Here is a 12,050-nt window from a genome sequence, read left to right on the forward strand (position 1 = left end):
AGCACATTAAATGCAGTCAGACGACACAAAAATGTGTTATTTCTAGCCGCTGTTTATGTTTTTCAAGCTTTCAACGTGTGTCATGTGGTACTGAAATGTTACATTGAACATTGTTGTACGTAAACAGTACCGTAACCGTTTTCATGTGTTTTTTTGCGCTATTATATATTTTTTTGCAGAGGCCCCTTGAGGATTTGCACAGCTGTGCTTTGACATTAATCATCATTTGTTTGAAAAAGACTTGGGGGCCTTAGGGGAGTTTCGCTGGCTGTTTTAACCCCGGGGTGGTGTCTGGGATAGCATCCTATTGTTGGCGTTCCAGCCCAAAATTGAGTGGCAGATTATTGTTGTTCATAAAGCAATTATAATGTACAGACGATCATCTAATGTTACATCTTTTAACCAACTTCATTCCTGGTCACTACTACAGGTTCTATACTTCCTGTCGGAATTTATGGTTTATACACCGTTTTGTGTGTGTGTGTGTGTATACTCCTGAATCTGGCACTTTCCGCCCTTTGCTCTTTATTATAGTCTCACGCATTCACCTGTTATCTGACTGCACACATCACTGATGTACAAATTATGAAGAAAACACGGAAAATTCTGTAAAACCGATCAATAATTTTCACGATCGTTAATTTCCTGTGTTTAGATGGCAGCTGTGGAGGATGCCATGAAGCCTCATGGCAATCAGATTAAAGAAACCATATTTAGGATGGATAAAATTAGTAAATGCATCACATGCAATGAAATGCCACCGGACGGTTAAGACCTGGTTGGAATTTGCGGTTGTTGAAAATGTGCCAGATCCTCAATCAAGTGATGCCGTCACACGCAAAATGAGTGAAAGTCTCACTCCGTCTACTGTCCAGGGATAAAGACACTGTCGATCGGTGACCCCGACCACTAAAGGATCCGTCGGTTCCTTTTCCGACTGCACAGACTTTGCAGCCCCGGTAATTCCTTGCTGCAGTTGGTAGGCATTGCAAACACACACACACACACACACACACAGTTTCAGAACCGCTTGTCCCATACGGGGTCGCGGGAAACCAGAGCCTACCCGGCAACACAGGGAGTAAGGCCAGAAGGGGAGGGGACACACCCAAGACGGGACGCCAGTCCATCACAAGGCACCCCAAGCGGGACTCGAACCCCAGACCCAAAGGACAGCAGGACCCAGTCCAACCCACCGCGCCACTGCACCCCCCGCATTGCAAACAGATGCCTCATTCTCAGTAAAGGGAAGAGCTTCCCTAATCCTGGTACTGATTCATCACATGAGGTGCGGCCTCTGTGGTCAAAGTGTTCTTGTTGACTGACTTTGTCCAAAATATAAACAACATATTAATATTAACAACATTGGTGTAATGGACTGGTATCCCATCCGAGGAGTGCCTTGTACCTCCAGGATAGACTCTGGAGCATGATGGCCCTGCACTGGACAAGGGGTGATGGATGGATGGATGGATGGATATCACCAAAATTACTTTCAAGAATCCTTCACCTTGGCTACCAGCACATGACCGGATGAGCAAGCAGCAATCAATAATAAGTTGTACTTTTCTTCTGATCATACAGAAGTACCTTTTTATTTGTTTGCTTTTCAACAAGACAAGGTCGAGACCTCTATTATGAGCAATTGTCCCCCAGAATGTGAAGCCCTGCCGTTATTTTTTGTGCGGAGTCAGGGGTCAGGGATTTTAACAAAGGGAGAAGGTAATAACTTTCCAATTCATGAAAGCGCAGTAATATGTACCACAGAAAACGTACCGCTCCATCTGCTCTAATCTCCACGCCCGGTAAATTCAGATTAACGCGTGTGTCCTCACCATTGTTCAGCATCCCATTTCTCTGTTCCTTAAGGGTACAACTATGAAGTGATTTTTTAAAAAAAGTTGGGAATCGACAGGCCCTCCAGTTATGAGTCCATGGTTGGACGAGTGACCTTTCGAGAGGTTTGTCGGAAATGCCGGCATTGCCCAGGGTGACACTGATGGCTTTTTCTGCTCTCCTCCAGAAGTCAATGAGTGCCTTCATTTTGGGATGTGTTCGCACTATTGCACAAATACTAAAGGATCCTTCAAGTGCACATGTGACAGTAATTATAAAGACGTCAATGGAGAATGTAGAGCAAAAGGTAAAGAAAACACATTTACTCTCTGTGTTGTACACTGTATTTGGTGTGTGTGCATGCATATATGTTATACAGCAAACTTTAATGACTTTCCTGTTACTTTTATTTACTGTATTATTTTTAGCATTGCTCTGAATCTATTTCTATAAATGGCAAAATAATACTGTACAATTTTATGGAATATTGATAGTTTGGATTGATGCAATGTATGTATTTATTAGTCATAAATACTGGCTCCTCAGCTTGCAAACACAACTGGCGTGGAAGTCTGTTCATAATTCAATTTTTATAAGTCCAATCACTGGACCAAAGTCAGTAAAAACCTGATAATATAGGCATCCCTCAATTTCTATTCTTGTTAAATTCTGTAAAAGTCCTGGCTACAGCAATAATAAATTGAATGCTTTGCAGACCTATTGTTTTGAGAGTTGTATTTGAATTACATTAAAATAAAACTAATTAAAAATGACCAAAAAAAATGCATTATCTCAACAAACAAATCAGTGTTGATTCTTGACAGTTCATTAGATAAACATGCAGGATTTATGATATTGTTATTGACACTCAGAGGCACCTCACACAAGCTGAAAACACTGTGAACAGTTGAATTAAGGGTTGACTGCTCTTCACTGCCATCGATCTGCTGTACATGTAAACACAGATAGCGTTCGCTCCACAAGAAGCAGAAACTGAGGAAACCAGATGTGAAGAAAATGTCATTAAAAATGAATAAATACAGGCAGTCCCCATATTACGAATGAGTTCTATTCCTAAGTCTGTTTTAAGTCGGATTTCTACGTAAGTCGGAACAGTTAGGTACCAGTCGTGTCTAACGTCAGTTAGTCAAATTTTGTCTTAGTATATAATATATCGTGTACCTATTATACCCATGCATGAAAAACATTAAAGAAATACTTCCGGATACACTGAAACATCTTTAACATAATAAAACAGCAATAAAATACTAAAACTCATTCTGATTCTAATGATAATTATACAATGTAATGAAGTAATGATAATAATAATAATAATAATAAATGTAACTACAATTTTTATAATAAGGAGAGACATAGGAAGAGATAATAATAAATGTTAAGTCTTATATGTATATTATAAATGTATTTATAAGAGAGAGAGACATTGGGACAGAGCCTTTTACATGTTCCATTACTTTAGTTTTGTCCTTTAAAATTGTCCCGATCGTTGACCGACTGTAGCCGAACGCTTTTCCAATGTTTGTTGGCGTTTCGCCTTTTTCCAATTTCCACTTTAGTTTCAGTCGTGATCGTTTTCCTTTTCTTTGATGCATCGCCATCACTTGCATCACATTTACGCTTTGGTGCCATGGTTAGACGGGTGGAAAAAAAAATTAAGGTAAATACAGTAACACACGAGACACTGTTAACAGCAACGTGGTGCAACTGAAAAGAAGGCAGTTTTAGTCCTACCTTGGGCTCACGAGCTGACAAACCACTGTAGATGCAAAATGTTTTGATGCACATCGCAAAGTAGTGCCGTTTGTTATTTGCGAACCATTGTATGTAACTCAAATTTTTAATATAATAGGCTTTACGGGGGGGGTGGTTCCTAACTACAGGTTTTAAATAAGGACGTTCGTAACCTGGGGACTGGCCGTAAACCAGAAAATGTGTGCACTCTTGAAAATTCGTAACTCGACTGTTCGCAATTCGAGGAGCCAGTATTTACGGCATATGGATTTTAACCTGTTGAAGTGTCACTGCTGTTCTTTTGTGAATAGTTGCACTGTACATGTAACTTTGCAAAAATTGTTGTGTTAAAGCGGAAGTGGAATTTAGACACCTTTCATTTTTTTTGCATATTAATGACTCAACGGGCAGGACCAGAAGATGACGTGCTCTACATAGCTAATGACACTGAAATCCGAGGTTTTGTGTATCCATTTAACCAGAGTCATGGACACAAACAAGTAGCACGCACCGAGGACAATGCCCGCATCATTGGGATGGACGCTCTCTTTCACGGACACAAGTTTGTCTGGGCTACCCAGTTTAATCCGGGTGGAATTTTTTACAAAGACATCCTAGACAGAAGTCAATCTAAAACAAATAGCGGAATCATAGTAAGTATTTTGGAAAATAACGTTCAGACTGACACTGATATAATGTGTGGTTGGAAATTTAAAGTGTGATTTGCTCTGCATGCGGCTGTTTCAAGCTCTTATTGAATGTGTCTCTGATGCCGTTCTGTGCATTATAGCCTCATATCTGATTCGAGTTATGACTCGGGTCATTTACACATAATTGGTGGTGCTGAATTTTACTGCCTAGCTGTGTTTGATTAGCCACTTGCTCCACTTGTGGGTGTGGAGCGTTAATCGCTTTTCATAGACTCCCACTTACCAAACAGATGACCCTGAAGCGTGTGTCACTCAGCAGGATCCTTCCTCATTCATCCACTTTAATAAGAATATGAACTATTTCTTCATAAGAAGAGAAATATTTCAAAATGGGCACAGCTGAGGGAAACATCATCATTACAACAGAGATGAGAGTCATATATAAATATAAGTAGAGCCTTTTCTTAAACCGTGGTTTGATCATCCTGAGAACATTTTTCTCCCTCCTCTTCTTGGAGAACATCTCTAGCTACTCATATTTTGTTCCCCCAATTATCGCCATCCATGAGCTGCTCTCTCAGAACCACACCAGGCATGGCTGCGTGGATGAAAGAAGTCGGTGCGGGGGGGGGGGCGGCTTCTGAATATTTCATCTATTTCATATTACTCATAGGCAGCGCAAGTCAGAACACATTGGCGGTGTTGAATCCTGGGTATTTAACATTATTTTTCTCAAACTGTTTAAACTTTAATTGCTTTTTGATGAGACATTTGTAGCGCATTGCTTTCAGTTCTGCACATTGATTTACCTCATTCTGCCCTGGATTCCTTAAACTCTCGAGGCAGGACATCAGCAGCCGACACCAAAGCTGGACAAGCCTCTGGCACCGAGCACTTTACACTTCTTTAGCAGGGGAAATTAAGCTGTGCTGCAGAGCCAGTTATACAAAGTGGCATCTTGTTATTGTTTTAGACACTAAATCCATAGAAAAGGGATGGAATTTGCTAGGAGCATCAGACAAGTAGTAGGAGCTGCATTTTCACAGGAGCAGCACAGAAGCGGTCGGACACCTTAGAGCGCCGTGAAGACCATTTCTGAATTCGCATAAACAGGGAAGTGTGTGTCGGTGTGTGTGTGGCGGTTGTGCCTGTTGGCCGGGTGGTCTCTGGGGGAATGAGGTTGTGGACGTGGGGTGGAGAGCAAATGGAAATACGTGCGGTCAGAGACAGGGTTACAGTTAACGTGTGCGGTTGATCCCCCGCAGTGTCCAGACTTCCGACGGCCGAGGGACGTGTCGGCCGACTGGGTGACCGGAAACGTGTACTGGACGGACCACTCGCGGATGCACTGGTTCAGCTACTACACAGCCCATTGGACAAGGCTCCGATACTCCATTAATGTGGGACAGCTCGGAGGGCCCAACTGCACCCGGCTGATAACGGACATCGCTGGGGAGCCCTATGCCATAGCCGTGAATCCGGTGCGAGGGTAAGGTCTGACGTCCATCGCGATCTTTAAACGAACCCGGGCGCATCGTGGCTTTGTTTGCCCTCTTCTTAAACTTGAGTGGGCGGACAGACTGGAGGTTGCAGGAGCTGAGGAGGAGGGCTGTGACAGATTCCTGGTTCTTCTCACACGAGGACATGGAGACACATTGCAAGCATGAGACGCGCCTCTGTGGTTCAACAAGCGCTGCCACGTTGGGTGGAATCTGAAAACAGAAGTGGTTTAATGAAGTCACTGTTGACTTCGGCTTCACTCTTTTATGTTCTGGGAGGGAGGCGCTATCATGTTATCAAAAGAGCTCACAAAGGGCTTGGGTTCGAATCCCAGCTCTTGCTCTAGTACCCTTGATGAAGGTGCTTACCTTGAAGCGACACAGTAAAAATTACCCTGCTGTAAAATGGGTAAATGGTATGAATGATACCTTGGAGAAAAGCTTCACATGACTGAATAATAATAATAATAATAATAATAATAATAATAATAATAATAATAATGGGTAAAATGCAGATGGGCAGTGAGTGCCTAACAAGACCCTCCACAGCTGTTTATCTTCAGCTCTTAATTCTTCCAGATGAGACCTGCCTCAGGAGCCTCCAGCTCGACAGCAGCCAGATTCTTACGAAACACGTTATCATTTTCCCTCCAAAACGCCACTTTGCTGCCAGCGCTGGCGTCCTCCAGTCCTAATTAGTTTAGCTAATTAGAAGGCAAAGTGGCTCACTTACAGCTCCGAGTAGCTCGATGAGCAGCCCTTGGCCACGGCAGAAGCGATTGGAGAGTGATTGGCCTTGCCTTGCGAACCCTGCAGGATGATGTACTGGACGGTGATTGGTGACCACTCCCACATCGAGGAGGCCGCCATGGATGGCTCCAAGCGTAGGGTCCTGTTGGAGAGGAACCTCAGGAGACCAACAGGTATTTCGCCTTCATCCTGGAAGACCCCAGGAGCTGTAGCGTACTCTACATGACTCGCCATAGGAGTTGGGTCACTGTCTTTGGCCCCTGTCCCTAATTAGCATATGCCACCACGTGTTCTCCCTGGGTCCCCTTTACACACTTTAATTATGCTTGATTAAAATAAAAAAAGACACATTTTCCAATAATATTAGAAAAGGAAATGAGCCCATCTCATTACTTGAGAAATTTTGACAATTAGCTAAAAAATACATTGAAAAAATTCCATTTGTGAAACCATTCTCGATATAGTACAAAGTTTTAATAGCGAGAGGATGGGGCACACTGTGAAGGCAAGTTTCACACCACAGATGTCATCTACAGCAGGTTCACCTGGGAGTGGGGAGCCAAGAAAGCCAAGCAGCTCCTGTCCCCAGTTATGAAATTGAGAATTGTGTTGTCTCAGCTGTTAAAAAATGTGGACCGTGAACACGCATGGAAGCTTGATTAGCTCTGTGGGCTCCGCCTGGATTTATGGTTATTTACCGCAATGGAACTGCCCGTGAAAATGTCCTCTTTGTCACACGTTTCGTCCTGTGTGACCCCGCCTGTGACGTATGTTAAAAGATTTCCCATCATGCAGTTATAGGAGATTACTCCTCCGATATGACTGGGATGAAGAAGAAATCAGCTCAGAATCACAGCGGTCAGATGAAGCTAAAACAGGGCAGATAGATGGCGATAGATGGTCGGGGAAGAACATCCTGACCGATCTTTGCTCGGCACCCCGCAGGCCTGGCCATCGATTATTTCAACCAACGCCTGTACTGGGCCGATATGGAGTTGTCGGCGATCGGGAGCGTGCGCTTCGACGGCTCCGACTCGCGGCTGGCCATCAGCAGCCGGCACGGTGAGCGAGGGTGGATCCGTCCATGGGGGGGCGCCGCACGGGCAGCACGCTGCATATGATGCTAAAGGGACATCTTCACAGGGACACCTTGTACGCCGAGGTCACGGCCCACTTTAAAAGTGATGGTGCACTTTTTTCCATCGTGTTTCTGCAGTTTAATTTTATTTTCATCATGCACTGTAATACACAGCATCCTCAGAGGACTTCAGATTGAGAAGTTAATGCTTTATGAGGAATAATCGCTGCTGTGCAACAAATACAGACTAAAGAAACTTTGTTTGAAATGTGACCCTCAGACTTTTACAGCAAGTGTTTCAGAAGCAGACTGTAAAATGAAAGATATCTCTGAACAGCGAACCAACAAAGCGCTGTTTACTGCTGCCAGCCAACATTCATCTTCTCTTCCTCTTTATCTGCAGGCATAGCCCAGCCATACCGAATTGACATTTTTGAAGACTACATCTATGGGACCGGATTAAAAAACGATGTTTTCAGAGTTCACAAGTATGGTAAACAGCCTGTGGAGCGCCTTGATTTAGGAGTGGAGAAGGCCTCGAGCATCCTGGTCGTCCATCGATTGAAGCAGCAGGACGGTAAATAGCAGCGCTGCCACCAATGTGCTTTATGTTGTACCATGAAAATGCTGCTCCGGCTGTCGCTTAACCCACTAGTTGGAGACGGAATGAAGATGGAAACTGAAGCGGGACGATGAGTCACCGATGGCGGTTTGCTGATGTCACTGTTTCCAGCTGTTTTACATGGGAATGAGAAATTAGGCAGAAAACATATCGCTGCTTAAATGAAACATTCCTTCGTATGGCAGAGTCTAGGGCATCGGACCAATGTGCTCACGTTCAAGATGCAGAGTTTGGCCCTTTTATTCTACAATGATAGTAAAACAGGAGTCCAGTAAGTTAGTGCTTGAGGAGCACTAACATCACGAGACAGCCTCCCCCAGAGGAAGGCATCTGCTCTGCATTTGGCTCGCTATCTCGCTCTCATTGGCCTGAACTAGCTGAGAGAGCCTTCCGTTCAGGGACCTGACCTGTGCTTTGGTGATTAAACCCCCTCACCACCCTCATGGCCCCAGGGCTGTTATCCTCTGGAATGGACCAACTGTTGTCGCCATGGTGACACCTCTCCAGTGCCGGGGAAGCTACTGCAGAGTGCCGTCATCCTTCACCACACCATCTCTCAGTTTCTCCTTGGTATTCCAATGCGTGGGGTGGAGATGTCCTCTGCACCCTTCCTAGTGCTCTGTTCCATTTTCCCTCTCAATTATAATGACCCTCATGGTGGGCGGAGCTACTGTTCTCCATTTGCTGAAGCAGGTCTCTGCTGAACCAGGATTCCTGCTTGCTTTGTTATCTTGCCATACAGTCCGTAGGAGGGAGATGAGCACATTTCTCTTTGAGGAGGTGGGGATACAGCCTGGGAAGGCAGCGAGACGCCTCCATCTAAATGGTGTATATTATTCCACATGCTGCTCATCAGAAAAAGCGCTGAAGCATTTATTGACCTCGGTATTGCACTGTCTGCCGCCACCTGACACCTCTGTGACACGTTTCTGTTTACTGTTGTGAGAAGTGCCTCGTGCCCCTTTTTTCATGCAGCAGAAAGTGCCAGAACATTCAGGGAAGTCGCCGTGTCGCCGGAGGTCAGGAATCCGCGGTTGCTCCGCATCCCCGGAGGACCTCCTGTAGGCTTCTCCAGATCCCGATTTTCTTTTTCTTTTTTAATCTGTTGTTTGTGGTATCTTAGGACTGTGGTGTGACTTAATAGCTCCTCCTAGCGCTGCTGCAGAACAACACTTTGTTGTGTTACTGCTTTTCACGGCAGACAAGTGGATGTGTCGTCATTTCCGGGTCCCTGGTGACTTTTAATTGGAAGTCGGTGGCTGCAAAACGACTCCACCGCAACGTTAAATCGGTGTTTATCCATGTGATAAGTGTGTTGGAGCACTTTGGTGTGCGCATCACTGTTCATTCCAGCTGTGAACAAGGTGATCTGTGAAAACGGTTTGGATCCGTGACATCGTGCCATTTTTTAGGCAGATTAAGCCAAGTGGCTTGCGTGGTGCTATGGATAGCTTTATCTTAGGGTGTGTGTGTGTGTTTATGTTTGTGCACGTGCGCATTCCCTCTATCAGCATTCTCCCCCGTGTCAATTTGACAGTTCCGAACCCGTGCCTGACAATGAGCTGTGACTTCCTGTGCCTGCTGAACCCAAATGGCGCTTCCTGTTCCTGCCCAGAGGGGAAGGTGCTAATAAATGGGAGCTGCACTGAAGTCAGTTCCGCAGGTGGGTCCCTTAGCCGTCTTTTGAAGCAACAACCCCCTCAGTCCTGACCACCTGCCTCACTGGGGCTAAGAAATCTCCACCCGTACAATTCCTAGAAGCAAGATTAAACATAAATAGGTGTGGCTGGTGACACGTTAATATATTACGTTACGCTATGGAATATGTTAGAAGTGCAAATTCCATGTTGTGTTCAGTTAGTTTAGAGATGGATGCCAGAAGTATAATCTTTATATCCATTCAAGTGTAGATATTGATCATAATGTGCACTTAATGTGCGGAGGACAGCAGAAAGATGGAAAGAAATTGACTCTGCTAAATATCCTCATCAAATGCAGTACCAGTCAAAAGTTCCACTCAGGGCTTGACATTAACTGTTTGACTCGCTGGCCACTGTAGCTGGAGATTTTCCGAAATCACTAGCCACTCTGCATTTTCACTAGCCAAAATGCCCGCCCCCCCCCCCAGCAGACACGCTTCCTGATCGTGTGGACTTTTCGGAAAAGCAGCGTCATCTTTTGAAACTGTGATGACTTCATTTCATCATGACAAGTGCTTTCACAGCAACGCTGTCTTCACGCCCTTAATATGCTGCCACATTTTCAACTTTTATTCCCTCCTTCTCTTGCTGGAGTCTGGTGCCAAAGCGCCCAATAGTATGCGCGCCCACACTGTGCAGCAAGTGCTCATGGGAGTTGTAGTATTATTTAGGATGACATTGGCTTGATTTGATCGTCTAAGGAGCGTTTTGTGAACCCGCCATCACCGTTTTCTACCTGCAGTTGGCGGGTGGGCAGGTGTTAATATGAAGCCCTGCTTCCAGAACACCTGCTTGAAATGAGGCTTCCCTGGGACAAAATGTCTGAGGAGCAGAAATTAGTCTTTATGACTGATGAGTCCAAATGTGTATTTGTGTCTAAACACAGAGTATTTGTAAGGCATAGGGAGGATGAGTTATCTCTATGTGGTTCCCAGTGTCCAGCATGGTGGTGGCAGCACCATGCTATGGGGCTACTTTGCTGGTCACACAGCTGGTGATTCTTATGAAGTCTATCACAGCAGGACCATCATGGCTGTCTGCCATGACTAATACCATGACCATCTTCAGCAGGATACCGACAAGTGAGAGACAACACAAAGTAATTACATGGAGGTATAACATTACCAGTGTCGATGGATAAATGTCTCCAGCAAGTGTGCTCAGTTTTTTATACTGTATGTCCTGGAGTCAGTATGGTTTGCTGAAGGAGCAATCCTCCTTGTGAAGGGCATGAGCCCAAAAAAACCTATTGTCCCCCTGTGTTGCAGGTGAGCAGTGCCGACCAGCCTGTGAGAACGGGGGACGCTGCCTCACCAACGAGAAGGGTGTGTCGCGCTGTTATTGCTGGCCCAACTTCTCTGGGGAGCGATGTGAGGTGAACCACTGCAAGGACTTCTGCCTCAACGGGGGAACGTGCTCTGGCTCTCCATTGGGTGAGGACCCGCATTGTCTCCCCAAGTCCTCGGGAGCCAACTGGAAATTTGATAAGTGTCTTGCAGGTCACTGGAGCATCATAGCCAATATGGGTGTCCTACAAATCAGACAACAACCTGAAACTGAGGATTGGCTGTCTGCTGCTACTTCATTTTCCCTCTGCATGTTGGAATTTATCCCGAACTTCACTCATATTTAGGTCAAGAGTTATATTGTCTGTCAAAATGATTGCTATGTGTCAAGTTCCTGAAATGCGTTATTTTGAGCATCGTGGACTTAAAAGCCATGGCAGCCCTCAGAGGTGACTGGTTGGTTTAAAAGGGGTTGCGCATCTTCTGGTTCCGCTCGGTCTCCCGACTGGCTCAATTAGCAGTTCCCTCACATTACGGAGATTTGCTCGTCTTTGCATCTCCAAAATCACTCGGATGACATGTGTTAGATGAGGCAACATGTCTGTGGATGCGGATGAAAATGGATTTTTTGGGCAGACTGAGCTGGTGTTTCATGGGTAAATTTACATGAGTCCTTTGTTCTCGGAGTAATTAAATCCTTTACAAATCACCGACTTTACCGTATTGATGCAGGTTTCCGGGTGATGATAACCCACTCGCCCGCTGCCGTTCTTACCTCCTGACAAGGACTTCCAGAAGTAATTAAAGGGCTCATTCTTTGTAATACACATTTAATCCAGTGATTTTTCATGCACCCACCCGACTCGTTCACATTGTG

At 45.0% G+C, this 12,050-nt stretch overlaps 1 protein-coding gene across 1 annotated transcript in view; it reads left to right on the plus strand.

The window, feature by feature from the left end:
- The window catches only part of lrp1ba (low density lipoprotein receptor-related protein 1Ba), a 342,612-nt gene that overhangs the window by 310,352 nt on the left and 20,210 nt on the right, over positions 1–12,050 (plus strand). Inside the window, exons 75-82 of the mRNA XM_029256802.1 lie at positions 2,024–2,143; positions 4,000–4,241; positions 5,504–5,727; positions 6,554–6,660; positions 7,433–7,549; positions 7,969–8,142; positions 9,725–9,850; positions 11,156–11,320. Of these exons, the coding sequence (XP_029112635.1) occupies positions 2,024–2,143; positions 4,000–4,241; positions 5,504–5,727; positions 6,554–6,660; positions 7,433–7,549; positions 7,969–8,142; positions 9,725–9,850; positions 11,156–11,320 (1,275 nt within the window). The remainder of the gene's footprint in view (positions 1–2,023; positions 2,144–3,999; positions 4,242–5,503; positions 5,728–6,553; positions 6,661–7,432; positions 7,550–7,968; positions 8,143–9,724; positions 9,851–11,155; positions 11,321–12,050) is intronic.

This window comes from Scleropages formosus, chromosome 12, assembly GCF_900964775.1.
Source record: "Scleropages formosus chromosome 12, fSclFor1.1, whole genome shotgun sequence".
NCBI classification, from domain to species: domain Eukaryota; kingdom Metazoa; phylum Chordata; class Actinopteri; order Osteoglossiformes; family Osteoglossidae; genus Scleropages; species Scleropages formosus.